Source organism: Bufo gargarizans, chromosome 1, assembly GCF_014858855.1.
Source record: "Bufo gargarizans isolate SCDJY-AF-19 chromosome 1, ASM1485885v1, whole genome shotgun sequence".
In the NCBI taxonomy this organism is placed as follows: Eukaryota; Metazoa; Chordata; class Amphibia; order Anura; family Bufonidae; genus Bufo; species Bufo gargarizans.
Genome location: NC_058080.1, coordinates 286,854,134 through 286,871,433, shown reverse-complemented (window position 1 = coordinate 286,871,433; position 17,300 = coordinate 286,854,134). Strand labels below are relative to the sequence as shown.

The window sequence follows — 17,300 nt, the reverse complement described above, 5'->3', positions numbered from 1 at the left end:
AAAGAGCAGCAGGATGCATGCTTGACCGATTTCCCATTCAAGGTGTCCCTAAACAGGGTCTCTTGTTATGGCAATAGGTGGGGTGTCACAACAGTGGCCTTTCCCTAGTCTAGCGTTATCCTACCCAGTGGTTAGGTGATAAATTATTCTAACCAGAATACCCCTTTAAAGCAATACAATGTTGCAAATTGATCAGTTTAACTGACAATAATTAAAGAAGCAACCTCACAAAAAATGTTACTCTCTGACCTGTTAAAACAGTACATGATGTAACTGTAGTGAATGCCCTCTTCTTACAAGGGACTGTGTTTGTGAGTTGTAACCTCCCTTTTGATCCTTAGCTGTGTCATGTGACCAAATCATAGACTCTCCATTTAACACCGCATCTTATGTATGGACAGGAAGCCAGTTTCTCTCATAGTCTCATAGGAATGAATAGAGAAGTAACTGACTTCCTGTCCTGTGTCAGTTGGAGATGAGAGTTGGTCATATGACACAGCTAAGGATCAGAAGGGAGGTTATAACTAACAAATACAGTCACTAATAAGAAAATTACCTTCATTTCAGATTACATCATGTATCTTTCTAACAGGTCAGAGATGCATGCCAATGGATAGATATTGGAAGTCCTCGAACTGATCTTCGTTATTTCTCTCGAGATTTCAGATGGTAGGAATCAAATTGCAGGCAATGAGAAGGCAGCACTGCAGATGCTTTACCAGTAATTCAAGATTTTACTGCTAATATTACAGGACATCTACTTTGTAATGTATTTATAATAGTCATTGAATCCGCACACAATAAAGAATACCAGCAGTATATTGCATACATAACAGTATATTAACCCCTTCTACCCTAGGCCAGTTTTCACCCTCCTGCCCAGGCCATTTTTTTCAAATCTGACATGTCACTTTATGCAGCAATAACTTTAGAACACTTTTACTTATCCAAGCCATTCTGAGAATGTTTTCTCGTGACACATTGTACTTCATGAGTGTCATAAATTTGAATCAATATATTTCACCTCTATTTAGGAAAAAAATTAAAATGTATCAAAAATATTGAAAAATTCACAATTATCAAAATTTCTATTTCTATGCTTTTAAAACAGATATTTTTTATAGAGCAGGTTGTTACGGACGCAATGATATCAAATATGTCTACTGTCTGTTTGATTCAGTTTTACATAATAAAGCATTTTAGAAAAAAAATATTTTCTGAACGCCATTTGTTTTTATTTTTGGGCCGATCGTCTTGTGCAGGGGCTTGTTTTTTGCAGGAAGAGTTGAAGTTTTTGAAGATTTTTTGATCATTCATTATAACACTTTATGGGGCAAGGTGATCAAAAAAATTGGTTGTTTTGGCACAGTTTTTATTTATTTTTACAGCATTTACCTGAGGGGTTAGGTCATGTGATATCTTTATAGAGCTGGTTGTTACGGACGCAGCGATATCTAACATGTATACTTTTTTTTTAATTTCACTTTAACACAATAATGATGTTTGAGTGTCTCCATAGTCTGAGAGCTATAGTTTTATTTTTTGAGCGATTTTCTTATGTAAGGGCTCATTTTCTGTGGGGTGAGGTGACAGTTTTATTAGTACCATTTTGTGGGACATACTCCTTTTTGATCACTTGGTGTTGCACTTTTTGTGATGTAAGGTGACAAAAATGTCATTTTTTTTTTACACATTTTTTATTTTAATGGCGTTTATCGGACGGGGTGGATCATTTGATATATTTGTAGAGCTGGCCATTACGGATGCGATGATACCCAATATGTGTTTTTTTCCTTTTTTTCTATTTTTTTATTATACAATCATGGGAAAGGGGCCAATTTATTTTTTCTTTTTTACCGCTCCGGTGCCCGCCCGATCAACATGACGTAATAATATGTCAAAATGCGGAAAGTCACTTGCCACCATGATGTACTAGTACGTCATATGTCGGGAAGGGGTTAATGTTATATATAATTCTGTTTGCTCAGCAGAGCATAGATTGATGCATAATTTCTTGCCCATTCTGAAGACAAGTCTTGCTGTGATATTTCTATAATATATACAGTATGAGAAGCAGGTATTTTACTTGTAAATGTTCCTTTCTCTTGTATCAGTTTTTAAGCCCTACAAACAAATTGCAATGAATCAAAAATGCTAATTTCATAAACATACAGAAATATTTAATAATCTCCCATTTTGGAAGAGATATCCACAGATGTGTCCCTATATTCAGTTCATGAGTTTTACAGCTTTCACCATCTTTTCATTCCTGTGCACTGAAGTCAAATGAGGCGTTTAGGGTGTAATTATCTCGCCTAGTATAAAATTATGTGTTGTCATCGACCTATCATTCTCATCCTACAGTTTTTACAGTATACCAAATCTGCATTTTGTCAAGGTTGAGAGATTTGGACAGTTGCTCTTTTGTGCGATCCATATAGTGCATTCATTAAACTGCCAGGGCACGAACCAGCCTGCATGACGTCTATAAAACTCTGTCTGGTGTAAAACAAAGCACACTTACCAAAGATGACACATTAAAGAGCCACTAAACCTAAAACCTGCAGCTCATAAAAGCCCAGTGTTATAAGTTGAGCAGCTAGTATCACTCACACATACAAGGCAAGAAACTTTTTAGCAACTCAATTAAACATGACTTCTGCATTTTTACAACCAAGACAGTGACTCCATTTTTATTATGTAAGTGCTGAATAACAATAAAGAAAGAGGCTCTTTGGAGAACTACCGAAATACTCTTCACAAGTCCCCAGGAAAACACAAAGCTGGAAGGGGAATGTGGACTAAATGAGCCAACATACGCCAAAAGTTTGCTGCAAAGTAAAGCCAACCACTGGATGAAGTGTCTAAAGAAGACCTTCCACCGCCCCTGATATGCCTGCTTTAGTAGCTTCATGCATCCCCATGTAATAACAATTCTGGAGCATCTATTCTTATGGCTCTATGGTGTGCTGTTCCTTTACTATCACTACTAGAAGTTATGTATGAATTGATACCAGTCCTTAGAAAGGGTACAGAGGGGAGGTAACCAGTTGGTTGGTTGGGGGGGGGGGGGGGGTGCAGGTACACACACGCCAACTGGTTACCACCCCTCTGTACCTTTACTGCAGACTGCTAGCAATTATTCATAACTTCTAATAATAAGTAATTGCCTCCCTGCTTCTTCTTCTCCCTGTATTCTCTATTTACCTGAACCAGATGTGCAATCTGAATTGTTTTTTTTTGAGAAAATGAAATTCTTTTTGCTTTGCTGGTAACATATAATATGGAAAATCACTGTAATCACAGATACCTTGTAAAGGGTAATACACTACTGAAATCACCGGAATACAAAAAATTCCCTCCTTTAAAACATAGCTTTTACTAAATATTGTTTTAAATTCCCTCCTTTAAAACATAGCTTTTACTAAACAATTTTATAAAATACAAAAAACAAAACAAGAATCCACAGAATCCAATATTATCTGAACCCGTGGTCAACTCTCCTCCTTGTCGCAAGGTCGTAAGTAAGATTGGACCATGCACAATACAGTGCAGTGGCCCCAATGATGAAATAATTCTCTATGTCCCGGCCTGTGTAGTATCAATTGTAGATTAATTTTTTTTTTGTTTGTTTCTGTATTTTATAAAATTATTTAGTAAAAGTTAAAGGAGGGACTTTTTTGTATTGCAGTGATTCACTATAATATGGAAATTAAAGCTTAGACTAAAGTATTCACCACTACCGGCAAACTGGCTGAAAGATGGCATGCCCTTTCGAATCTTATAAATTGCCTAAGGCTTTCAACAGAGAATACAAGCATATCAAATCATCTATTTATGACAAGAATTGATTCAAATTCCCCTCGAGCAAACATCCTAGAAAAAAATTATGTGGATAGAGAATTTTATAAAAAAATTTTTTAAATCTGACACGAAAAGTCTGAAAGTTATTCAATATACTGCTGATAACCATACTTCTGATTCAGGGAATCACCTACATCTATTTAGATTCATGATAAGCATCTGCTATTTTTTTCTTTATATCTTGAATTATTATTTGACCTTTGAGTGCGTTAGTGGTCAATGTGATACCTCTTTTCAAGACATAACTGCTCATTATATACTGAATTTACAGACTGCAGTAAAAATAACAGGAAAAGGGAGCTGAAGTAGGGACGCTCCAGCCTAATCTGATTACTTTACTAACCAGATAATCCTAGAAGTAGTAAAGTCATACTCGTGAGATACAGTAACTGTCAGCAGAACACTCTCTCGATCCTCCCATACATATTGATGCTCAGCCCAGCCTGGCATGCATATGTAGTGAATATGGATCGGGGAGGAAGCTTCTGACAGACACCTCTGATAGCAGGTTATCTGCCCCAAAACAAAAGAATCAACAGTTGGCTTCCAATATACCCGACTCTTATTTCCCCAAACAGCTTATGTCAGGAGGACACTGTACACATCAGATGATTGGCCAAAACTGCAGAATGTGTATGGCCAGCTTTAAGACTCCATAAGAGTCTTAATTAAAACAGTGCTATATGACTGGGATAGTAATGAGTAATGACTGGGGAGTAATGACTGGGATATATCAATACCAGGGTTCTCTCTGTACAGGAAAGACAGAGAAGGCAAGAAAGGGGAGGGGTGGCCCTGTATGTGAAAGATGGCATAAAATCTAATTTGATACAATTTAGTGAGAACAATTTAGAGTCGGTTTGGGTTACCTTGCAGCTTGATAATCATAAGGTAACTCGTGTAGGTGTGATATATAGACCACCTAGCCAAGTCAAAGAATTAGATGATCTACTAGTTGAGGAAATAGCTAAAATAACATTAACCACTTCCCATCTGAGCCATTTGCCCCCTTCCTGACCAGGCCTAATTTTGTAAAACTGTCATATCTCACTTTATGTGGTAATAACTTTGGAACGCCTTTATTTATCCAAGTCATTCAGAGATTGTGAGTCAAAATATTTCACCTTTATTTATGAAAAAATCCCCAATTTACCCAAAAATTCGAAAAATTCGCAATTTTCAAAATATCAATTTCTCTGCTTTTAAAACAGAAAGTGATACCTCATAAAATATTTATTACTTAACATTCCCCATATGTCTACTTTATGTTGGCATCATTTTGGAAATGTCATTTTATTTTTTTAGGATGTTAGAAGGCTTAGAAGTTTAGAAGCAATTCTTCAAATTTTTAAGAAAATTGCCAAAACCCACTTTTTAAGGACCAGTTCAGGTCTGAAGTCACTTTGTGGGGCCTACATAGTGGATACCCCCATAAATGACCCCATTGTAGAAACTACACCCCTCAAGGTATTCAAAACCGATTTTACAAACTTTGTTAACCCTTTAGGCGTTCCACAAGAATTAAAGGAAAATGGAGATCAAATGTTTAAATTTCACTTTTTTGGCAGATTTTCCATTTTAATCAAATTTTTTCTTTAACACATCGATGGTTAACAGCCAAACAAAACTCCCAGATTCTGCGGTTTACAGAAACACCCCACATGTGGCCATAAACTGCTGTGTGGGCACACGGCAGGGCGCAGAAGAAAAGGAACTCCATGTGGTTTTTAGATGCCATGTCCCATTTGAAGCCCCCTGATGCACCCTTACAGTAGAAACTCCCAAGAAGTGACCCCATTTTGGAAACTAGGGGATAAGGTGCCAGTTTTATTAGTACTATTTTTGGGTACATATGATTTTTTGACATTTTTATAGAGCAGATTGTTACGGACGTGGCGATACCTAATATGTATACTTTTTCTAATTTATTAAAGTTATACACAATAATAGCATTTTTTAAACAAAAAAATTATGTTTTAATGTGTTCTGAGAGCTATAGTTTTTTTATTTTTTGAGAGATTTTCTTATGTAGGGGCTCATTTTTTGCGGGATGAGGTGACTGTTTAATTGGTACCATTTTGTGGGACATACGCGTTTTTGATCACTTGGTGTTGCACCTTTTGTGATGTAAGGTGACAAAAATTGCTTGCTTTGACACATTTTTTTTTTTTTTTTTACGGTGTTCACCTGAGGGGTTAGCTCATGTGATATTTTTATAGAGCTGGTTTTTACGGACGCGGCAATACCAAATATGTCTATTTTATTTAATTTTTTATATTTTTAACATTTTTTTTATTCCTTATTTGGGGACTTTTTTTTTTTTACATGTGAAACTTTTTTTATTTTATTTTTTCAACCCTTTATTTTTTATTTTACACTTTTTGTCCCCCATAAGGTCATACAAGACCTTTGGGGGACATTTACTTCACTTTTTCTTTTTTTTTTTCACTGTTGATTTCTCCTGTAACTGGGGCTGACATAGTAGCCCCAGTTACAGGAAAAATACACCCCCCAGAGAGGCTGTACAGCGCTGTACAGCCTCAATGCAGGGCTGATCGAGGTCTGTGAAAGACCTCACACAGCTCCTGCACTCTCCGGTCCCGGCGGTCACATGAACGCCGGGCCGGAACAGGAAGCGCATAGCACTTCCTGCTCTGCATACACAGCGCTCGGTGAGCGCTGTGTATGCAGCGATCCAGAAGGCAGGGACACCTGGGCACTGTCCGTGCCTTCTCTCTGGGTTGCCCTGCTGTCACTGACAGCGGGCAACCCGATCAGCAGCTGCACAATTAGCGTGCAGCTGCAGTTACTGAACGGACGTTTTAAAACGTCCATTCAGAAATAGAGATCCACCCATAGGACGTTTATATCCTATGGGCGGACAGAAAGTGGTTAAAGGGGGAAGTTATCATTATGGGAGACTTCAATCTTCCAGATGTAAACTGAAAAACCAAAATAGCTAGTTCTGCCAGGAGTACAGATATTCTAAATTCCCTACTGGGATTATCTCTACAGCAAGTAGTGGAGGAGCCAACCCGGAAGGAGGCCATTTTGGATTTAGTATTCACAAATGGGAATTTGGTATCTGATATTACTGTAGGGGAAAGCTTGGGATCTAGTAATTACCAGTCAGTGTGGTTTACTATAAGTACAGTGACTCCACACACACAAAAGTCACACCACACAAAAACAAAAGTTTTAGATTTTAGAAAAACTGACTTTTCTAAAATTAGATTAGTGGTATACGAGTCCCTATCAGACTGGAACAGTTTCATTGGAGTCCAGGAGAAATGGGACTACTTAAAAGTAGCACTATTGAAGGCAACAGAAAATTGCATTAGGCTTGTCAGTAAAAGCAAAAAAAGGAAGAGACCACTGCGGTACAGCAGAAGTGGCCAAAAATCATTAAAAACAAAAAGATAGCATTTAGGAATTATAAAAAAAAACTAACGAGGATGACAGACAAATTTATAAGATTAGGCAGAGAGAGGCCAAACAAGTTATAAGAGCTTCTAAAGCACAGGCAGAAGAGAAATTAGCTCAGTCAGGGGAAAAGGGCGATAAGGCATTCTTCAGATACATAAATGAAAAAAGGAAACTAAAACAAGGAATTACCAAATTAAAAACAAAAGAAGGAAGGTATATGGAAGAAGATAAAGAACTAGCTGACTGCCTCAATGAATACCTCTGTTCAGTGTTTACAAAGGAAAATGAAGGAGAAGGACCTCAGTTTGGAAAGAAGACTAATGAATCTTTTGATGCATGTGTCTTTACAGAGGAAGAGGTTCTAAGTCAACTGTCTAAAAATAATACAAATAAGTCACAGGGGCCTGATGGGATACACCCAAAGCTGTTAAAAGAGCTCAGCGGTAAACTAGCAAAACCATTAACAGATTTATTTAACCAATCACTGGCAACAGGAGTCGTCCCAGAAGATTGGAAATGAGCAAATGTTGTGCCCATTCACAAGAAATGTAGTAGGGAGAAATCGGGCAACTATAGGCCAGTAAGCCTGACATCAATAGTGGGGAAATTAATGGAAACCATACTTAAAAGGGGTTCTGCACCTTCATTTAACTGATGATCTATCCTCTGGATAGATCATCAGCTTCTGATCGGCGGTGGTCCGACACCCGGGACCCCCGCCGATCAGCTGTTTGAGAAGGCAGCGGTGCTCCAGCAGCGCCGCGGCCTTCTCACCGTTTACCGCCGGGCCGCCCGCCCACTGACGTCACGACTTGTATCAACTAGAGTGGGCGCGGCTAAGCTCTGTTCACTTGAATGGAGCTTAGCCGCGCCCACTCTAGTTGATACAAGTCGTGACGTCAGTGGGCGGGCGGCCTGGCGGTAAACAGTGAGAAGGCCGGGGCGCTGCTGGAGCGCCGCTGCCTTCTCAAACAGCTGATCGGCGGGGGTCCTGGGTGTCGGACCCCCGCCGATCAGAAGCTGATGATCTATCCAGAGGATAGATCATCAGTTAAATGAAGGTGCAGAACCCCTTTAAGGAGAGGATTTTGGAACATCTAAAATTCCATGGATTGAAAGATGAAAAACAACATGGGTTTACTTCAGGGAGATCATGTCAAACTAATCTTATTGATTTTTTTGATTGGGTGACTAAAATAATAGATGGAGGAGGTGCAGTAGACATCACTTATCTAGACTTTAGTAAGGCTTTTGATACTATCCAACATAGAAGGCTTATCAATAAAATGCAGTCTTTGGGCTTGGACTCCCATATTGTTGAATGGATTAGGCAGTGGCTGAGGGACAGGCAATAGAGGGTTGTAGTCAATGGAGTATATTCAGACCAAGGTCTTGTTACCAGTGGGGTACCTCAGGGATCTGTTCTGGGACCCATATTGTTTAATATCTTTATCAGCGAAATTGCAGAGGGCCTTGATGGTAAGGTGTGTCTTTTTGCTGATGACAAAGATTTGTAACAAGGTTGATGTTCCTGGAGGGATACACCAAATGGAAACAGACTTAGGAAAACTAGAGGAATGGTCAAAAATCTGGCAACTAAAATTTAATGTTGATAAGTGCAAGATAATGCACCTGGGACGTAAAAACCCAAGAGCAGAATATAAAATCAGTGATACAGTCCTAACCTCAGTATCTGAGGAAATGGATTTAGGGATCATTATTTCGGAAGACTTAACCCCTTAAGGACTCAGCCCAATTTCACCTTAAGGACTTGGCCATTTTTTGCAAATCTGACCAGTGTCATTTTAAGTGCTCATAACTTTAAAACGCTTTGACTTATCCAAGCCATTCTGAGATTGTTTTTTCGTCACATATTGTACTTCATGACACTGGTAAAATGAAGTCAAAATTTTTATTTTTTTACAGTGGTCACCTGAGGGGTTAACTCTTGTGATATTTTTATAGAGCCGGTCGATACGACACGGCGATACCTAATATGTATACTTTTTTTTATTTATGTAAGTTTAACACAATGATTTCATTTTTGAAACAAAAGAAATCATGTTTTAGTGTTTCCATAGTCTAAGAGCCATAGTTTTTTCAGTTTTTGGGCGATTATCTTGGGTAGGGTCTCATTTTTTGCGGGATGAGATGACGGTTTGATTGGCACTATTTTGGCATACATGCGACTTTTTTGATCACTTTTATTACCTTTTTGGGGAAATAAGGTGGGCAAAATTTCTATTTTTCTCATAGTTTTTATTTTTTTATTTTTATGGCGTTCACCGTGCGGGGAAAGTAACATGACCGTTTTATAGATCAGGTCGTTACGGACGCGGCGATACCAAACATGTGTAGGGAATTTTATTTTTTTCATTTTTAATTAGTGATAAATGTGTTTTTTGATTTTCACTTTTTTTTCACTTTTTCTTACTTTTTTTTTTACCCAGACCCACTTGGTTCTTGAAGATCCTGTGGGTCCGATGTCTGTATAATACAGTACAGAACCTATATAGGGTTCTGTACTGTATTTTACTTACACTGAACAGATCTATGCTTTTAGCATAGATCTGTTCAGCACCATGGACAGCAGGACGCCTGAGAAGGCATCCTGTTGCCATGGGAACCTTCCCCCGCTGCGAAGTTGTGGCCACAACTTCGCAGACGGGGAAGGGTAAGGACTGGGGCTTCGGGGGGCTGTCTGGGGGCTCTCTCCCTCTCCCATCGGGGGGCTGCAAAGGCACAGCAGCCCCCCAATGGGAGAGGGAGGGAGCCGCATCTTACTGTTAACTCTTTCCATACAGCGGTCCGTACGGACCGCTGTATGGAAAGGGTTAAACGGCTGACATCCATTCACAGATGTGAGCCGTTTATACCAGGGTTCCAGCAATGTGCTGGCACCCTGGTATACCCACTGTACACCAACGATTATTCGGCGGGAGGCGGGCGGGGGATCGCGATCCCGCCTGCCGCACCGCCCGCCTCCCGCACCGCCCGCAACACCCCCCCCTGCACCTCCCACCAGGCTAAAATCATGCAGGGGTGCAGGGGGGGTGATAACCATGTATTTGTGCCGCGGCGATCAGAAACAGCAGAAATCGCAACAAACCGCAGGTCTGAATTGACCTGCGGTTTGCTGCGATCACCGATACGGGGGGGTCATATGACCCCCCCAGGCATTGTGACAGGATGCCGGCTGAATGATTTCAGCCGGCATCCTGTGCGGATTAACCCCTGGGGCGCCACAATCTCAATTTAAACTCATGACGTACTGGTACGTCATGGGTCCTTAAGGACTCGGGATCCATGCCGTACCGGTACGTCATGGGTCCCTAAGGGGTTAAAGGTAGGCAGACAATGTCATAGAGCAGCAGGAAATGCTAGCAGAATGCTTGGGTGTATAAGGAGAGGAATTACCAGTAGAAAGAGGGAGGTGCTCATGCCGCTCTACAGAGCACTAGTGAGACCTCATTTGGAGTATTGTGCTCAGTACTGGAGACCATATCTCCAGAAGGATATTGATACTTTGGAGAGAGTTCAGAGAAGAGCTACTAAACTGGTACATGGATTGCAGGATAAAACTTACCAGGAAAAATTATAGGACCTTAACATGTATAGCTTGGAAGAAAGACGAGACAGAGGGGATATGATAGAAACTTTTAAATACATAAAGGGAATCAACAAGGTAAAAGAGGAGAGAATATTTAAAAGAAGAAAAACTGCTACAAGAGGACATAGTTTTAAATTAGAGGGGCAAAGGTTTAAAAGTAATATCAGGAAGTAATACTTTACTGAGAGAGTAGTGGATGCATGGAATAGCCTTCCTGCAGAAGTGGTAGCTGCAAATACAGTGAAGGAGTTTAAGCATGCATGGGATAGGCATAAGGCCATCCTTCATTATTTAGTATATTGGGCAGATTAGATGGGCCAAATGGTTCTTATCTGCCGACACATTCTATGTTTCTATATTTGTCTTAAAAATTATGCAAGGGAAAATAGAGTTGCCAGCTCATAGATATTTGATATGCTATCTGCAGGTGAACTCAGCAACAAGTGGCCAATTTCGCTGGAGCACCACCACATGAGAAATGAAACATCACATATTGCCCATTGAAGTCTGTAGACGCTTTCCACTGTGGTTTACTGATTGACGTTTCAAATGAGGAACTATTAACGCAGAATGCCCTAATACAGTTTTTTTTTTTTTTTTTTAAGGATCAACCCCTTTAATTTCAATATAAAAGGGAAGGCTTAACTTGTAGCTCATGAGCCTCAATGCAAAATTAATTACCGCCCCTCCCTACTATGTGCGATTTATAAAACTGGTGTATTTTTCTCATTATGCAAAGGGTTATTTTGGGTTCCTTCAGGCCTGGGACCCAGGTGCAACTGCAACCCCAAAACTTTTATATTTGTTTCTGTATAAAGGTTTGCTTGAAGCACAAAATCTTGATCCCTTTCATAGAAGCTTTCCTTGGCTCTTTCATGTCAAAGGAGTATCATTTTCCTTCTCTTCCCATGATCTCCCATTTCCTATATATGCCATGATAGTGTCCCCATAATATGAAAGAACTGCAAAGAAAGGGCAGTGTGTCCCATTGCTGCAAACTTTATAACTGTATATCTGTAAAGAATAAATCAAGGCAACTGGACTTACTGTAGATTTCTTAAATACGTTTCCCTTTCGTTCTTCCAACGAGTTTTCTCAATTCTGAGTGACTGTACAAGAATTCTCTGGGAATAAATATGTAAAATCAACATCTGGTAATTATACCCAGCATGGGGTCAGAGGTCATTATACCCAGCATGGGGTGAAAGGATGTGGATTCCATTATCCTAATTGGAGTCAGTAGGTTATAATGACCTCCCAGAAAAAGGTGTCAAGACAGCATTGTATGTGGCAGACAATAGATGTCTAACCCCCCCGCCTCTATTCAAGCTTGGCTTCTCCATTTTTACGTAGATAGCCTCCTTCACACCTCGTTTTTACATCTATTCGTTTGTACATCTATCGTTTAGACATCTATTGTCTGCCACATACAATGCTGTCTTGACACCTTTTTCTGGGAGGTCATTATCACCTACTGACTCCAATTAGGATAGTGGAATCAACACCTTTGACCCCATGCTGGGTATAATGACCTCTGACCCCATGCTGGGCATAATTACCAGATGTGGATTCAGTTACATATTTATTCCCAGAATTTTTGTACAGTCACTCAGAATTGAGAAAGCTTGTTGGAAGAACTAGTGAAACGTTCTCAAGAAATCTACAGTAAGTCCAGTTGCCTTGATTTATTCTTTACAGATATACCATGACCTGGATAAATGAGAACCTTCACAGACTTTATAACTGTATGCTCAGGACAGGTCATCAATATCTGAACGTCAATATCTGAGCCTGAATCCCGGGGCACACCCGCTGATCAGCTGTTTGAAGTGGGTGAGGCACTCTGGTCAGTGCTGGGGCTTCTTCCTAGGTGTTGCTCAGCCTCATTCAAGTAAATGGGGCTGAGCTGCAATACCAAGCACAGCCGCTATACAATGTGTGGCACTGTGCTTGTTATGATGTGAGAAGGCTGCAGCATTTAGCCATCAATATCAAAATTCCAGACAACCCATTTATTAAATGGAATGAGTATTGTCTAATATCTGCTACATAAAATACTATTGTGCTAAAAATAATAATAATAACAAAGACAAAAGTATTATACTAGTAATAAGAATCATCAGAACTGATTCCTTTACACCGATGCTCAACCTGCGGCCCTCCATTTGACGTACGCGTTAGAAAAAAAAAGCATACAAAAAACTCAGCAGATCACTTTCTTGTATCCTGCACAGCTCAGTAAAAAAAAGTATATATTTTTTTACAATTTAAAAAAATGGTAAAAAAAAAAAAAAGTATACTTTTTATTTTTACAATGGAACTGTATGGCATCAGTCTGAGGCATCTATTTAACGTATACATTTTTTCTATAGGTTAAACAGATGGGAAACACGTGATGTGAACCCCCGGCATGACTAAATGTGACTTTTTAGTTGCACTTTATTGTTAAAGGCGTTATGCCATGATTGATGTAAAAAATGAAAATCAGACTTCATATACATAGTATGTGACAATACTTTTCTTATAAAGCTAGAACCAGCCCTGTACCTCACATGGAACCAGGGATTTCCCCACTCATTGCTCCAGCTCTTTCTCTGTAACTGCCACTGTTTCTAACAAAAGATATGGCTGGTGACAGTTGACGATTTAAACTGAGAACATGCAACCATTTCAGTGAGGAGGATGGAGAAATAAGGAAAAGAAAAAACAGCAGGTGGCGCTATACAGATACATTTTATTAACCAACTCAAAGGCTAAATTAAATTTACATGCAATTACAAAAGTATTTAGATCCAGGGGCTGGTTTAAAAAATGTAGATATATTTTTTCATGGAACAACCCATTTAATGTACATGTTTTGAGATATCCTGGTTTACTGGAAGTAAAAACAATTTCATTCTTTTTTTTTTGGGTGTACTGCCCTGCATTACCCTAACAACAAGTTAAGAAAAGAAAGCTAGGTGTTCATGCGGCTTGTGCATGCATGAGTCTGTACTGCCAATCTTAATAGTGTTATTAAGGCAGTCTGTAGCACCTACCAATTACATGTCCAATCAGGTCAGTTTCTGGCTTACCTTGGCATATTCCTGTAACGTCCACATAAAAGTGTTGCCTGCACTGAGGCACACAACTCCCATAAGGCTTTCCTCCATACTCTTGAACTGCCTGTAGTGAATGCTCTGAATCTGTGCACTGTGTGCAGTGGGAGTCTTCTGGGCCCAGGCAGACACGACAAGATGGATGGCAAGCTGAAGATGTAATAGGAAGAGAACAGAATACCTTACATTTCTGAATTATTTCATACCAACAAAAAACACATCATTTAAATCAGGCATCCTCAAACTGCGGCCCTCCAGCTGTTGTAAAACTACAACTCCCACAATGCCCCGCTGTAGGCTTATACCTGTAGGCTGTTCGGGCATGCTGGGAGTTGTAGTTTTGCAACAGCTGGAGGGCCGCAGTTTGAGGATGCCTGATTTAAATAAATAAGCTCTTTTCAGTGACAACAATGCAAAGATCTGGATTGCTAAAGGGAAACACTGTAAACATAAGCAAATATAAGGGATACATTTATTGTAAAGGACCCACTCCAGTTTGTTTCTTCAAGAAAATTAAAACATATGAAATAGGGATCCATTTTGCGACATTTGCAAAAATGAATGTAAAAAGAAAAGATTGTAAAAGTGTTATAGTGAAGTCCAGTGCCCACCAGCACTCTGCTCTCTCATGCAGGTACGGCCAGCAGCTCAGAACTGCCGGGTGCACACACTGCCAGAGTAGCTTCACACCTTCCCCTGTGGGAGGGTGCCTGAACAATAGCTTCTAGTCTGCTGGTGTCTTTCAAAGGTGTGCTGTTCTGTTTGCCCGTGCACCAACTTCTGTCTGTTTCCCAGATTTCACGTGTCGCTGACCTCAGACTGTTTATCGGATTGTATGTTTATCTGCCTATCCTGGCCTTTGCCTGTCCCTGACCACAGTTTTGTCTGATCCCTTGGTGCTCATCACCAGTATCTCTTGATCCCACTGGATTAGACTTCACTTGAACAAAGACTACTCCAAGAGGAAGTGGTCTGGTGGTTCCCCTGCAGCGAAGTCAAGATCCCTGTATAGAGGTTAAAGAGTGAATACCAGCAGCCCCCGAAACCCCCCCCCCCCCCTCGATGAGCCAGAACTCCTGTCCTGGTTCTCTATCATGGCATTACCCCCTTCCAACCAATCCCCGGCCCAATACCCCTCAGCTCCTTATCGTTTCTCTAGCCCAAGCTCCAGCCGCCTCCGCTTTATCAAAAACACAATATTTTTTTTCCCATTCAACCCTCAATTTGGCTGGGAACATCAGTGAATATTTAACATTATTTAGGCATAAGATTTTTTTCACCTCTATAAACCGACTTCTTTCCTTTGCCGTTTCTTTCGCATAATCAGGGAATACCATTACCGTTGCACCTAAATATTCCAATTGCCCTCTCTTCCTAGATCTACGCATTATCTCATCCTTATCCCTAACTGATATTAAATTGAGGATTATGGGTCTTGGTCTCGCTCCAGGTGGGGGTTTCTTTGACGGGAGTCTATAGGCTTGATCCACAAAGTTTTTATATTCCGAGATGTCCTGGCCCAGCTGTTCCTTCGGCCAAGACTGTAGAAAGGTGGTGAGGTCTTGCCCCTTCACCCCCTCTGGGATCCCCAGACATCTCAGATTATGCCTCCTGGACCTATTTTCTAACTCCAGTACTCTGCTTTTCAATTCCCTATTTTCCTCCTTCAAGGAGTCTATTTATACCCTAATTATCTGTAAAAGATCCTCAGAGTCAGACGTTCTTTTCTCTATTTCTGTTAATCTTTCTTTATATTTTTGAACGTCCGCTCTGAGTAATCCCACCGACTCCCTGATATTTCCAGTCTGGAGAGAGAGGTCCTGTATTGCCAGGCTACATTTGGAATATATCCTGTAGGCTAGGAACCTGCTCCCCCTCTGTTGTCTCTTTTCCCTCCTCACCCACCCTCCCCTGCTGCCCTCCCCTATCTCCAGACTGGAAACTCTGTCACCTTCTCTACAGAATTTTCCTCTAAGATAGATTCCTCCTCTTGAGAGCGAGTCAGCTCCTCCTCAGCCTTTTGGGGGGCTACTTTGTACTCACATAGTGGTCAAAAGTAATTGCCTAGTTTTATCAGTTTTTTTTTGTCATAGGGGAAATTTAAGTATTTAACTCCACTTGGCCCTTAGCCCTTTTCCCCGCCCCCTGTCTAGCCATCCCTAGAGAGTTTCCTCTTTCCCCTAGTCCGTTATCCTGCAAAACTTAGTAAGCAATTGTATTATTTTAGAGCTGACACAGTTAATAACCTAAAAAAAAAATCAACCACGACTCAATTATATTTGTAAATTGTTAAATAAACCTGAGCTGTCCATCCATCCCATTATTACGTATTCAACCACAGCTCAAAGCAGTTAATAACATAAAGTCGGTGGTAGACACTCAGTTAGCTCAATTCATTAGCAAGGTTAGTTGGATTAGTTCAAACCCTAAAGTCATCCGATGGGGCTTGCTTCCTTTCAAACATTAGTCCAATTAGTTCAGCCCCTCCTTTTATCCAGACACTTCACTTTGAGCCGTAGACCCCATATCAGGCTCCAACACTTATAATGTTAGCAGGTCGTAATGTTAGTATCATACAGCCGGTAACAGTCAATAGCCATCGTTTTCCGTAGCTCTGTTACTTTGGGAAGTTCTCCACCACTTTTTCACAGACCTTCAGAGGGGGAGGGGGCGCCACACAAATCCCACATATATGCCTTTAGGATCTGTTCTATGGCCCCCTTCCAACAAACCCCAACCTACTCCCTCTCTCTTTTTTTTTTTTACTCTTCTCTCCTCCGCTCTCGCTTTCTTCCCCTCCTGGGGGCCTTTTAAGCATATTCTTGAGATGGGCAGATTTAAAAACAGTTTTCTATGAGAATTATATCTTGGAATATTAGGGGTTTGAGTAGGGGTGCAAAGAGAGTGGCAGTTTTTGACGCAATACACAGATTTTTACCGACGATAGTTTGCTTACAAGAAACGCATCTGACAGGTGAAACGACAGATGGACTGGCGAGATCGTGGATACAGCACTCCTTTCACTCAGTTTATTCATTATATGCCAGAGGGGTGAGTGTATTAATACACCGGGATGTGGATATTAAAATAAGGGAACGAGACATAGATGGGGAGGGGCGATATGTTTTGATTGACTCTCTCTTGGAAGGAAGACCATGGGTAATTGCAAATGTGTATATACCGCCACCTTTCAAGTTGGAGGTTTTAGTAAAAATTCACCATTTTTTTACTTAAGGTAGGGGACAAACCACTTGTAGTAATGGGTGATTTTACGTAGACTTGGGAATGTTCAAATGGCTAGC

The 17,300-nt window shown here is 40.3% G+C and overlaps 1 protein-coding gene across 1 annotated transcript in view; it reads right to left on the bottom strand.

The window, feature by feature from the left end:
* Positions 1-17,300, bottom strand: part of FRAS1 (Fraser extracellular matrix complex subunit 1) — a 436,383-nt gene that overhangs the window by 185,047 nt on the left and 234,036 nt on the right. Inside the window, exon 18 of the mRNA XM_044304452.1 lies at positions 13,975-14,148. Coding sequence (XP_044160387.1) covers positions 13,975-14,148 — 174 coding nt within the window. The remainder of the gene's footprint in view (positions 1-13,974; positions 14,149-17,300) is intronic.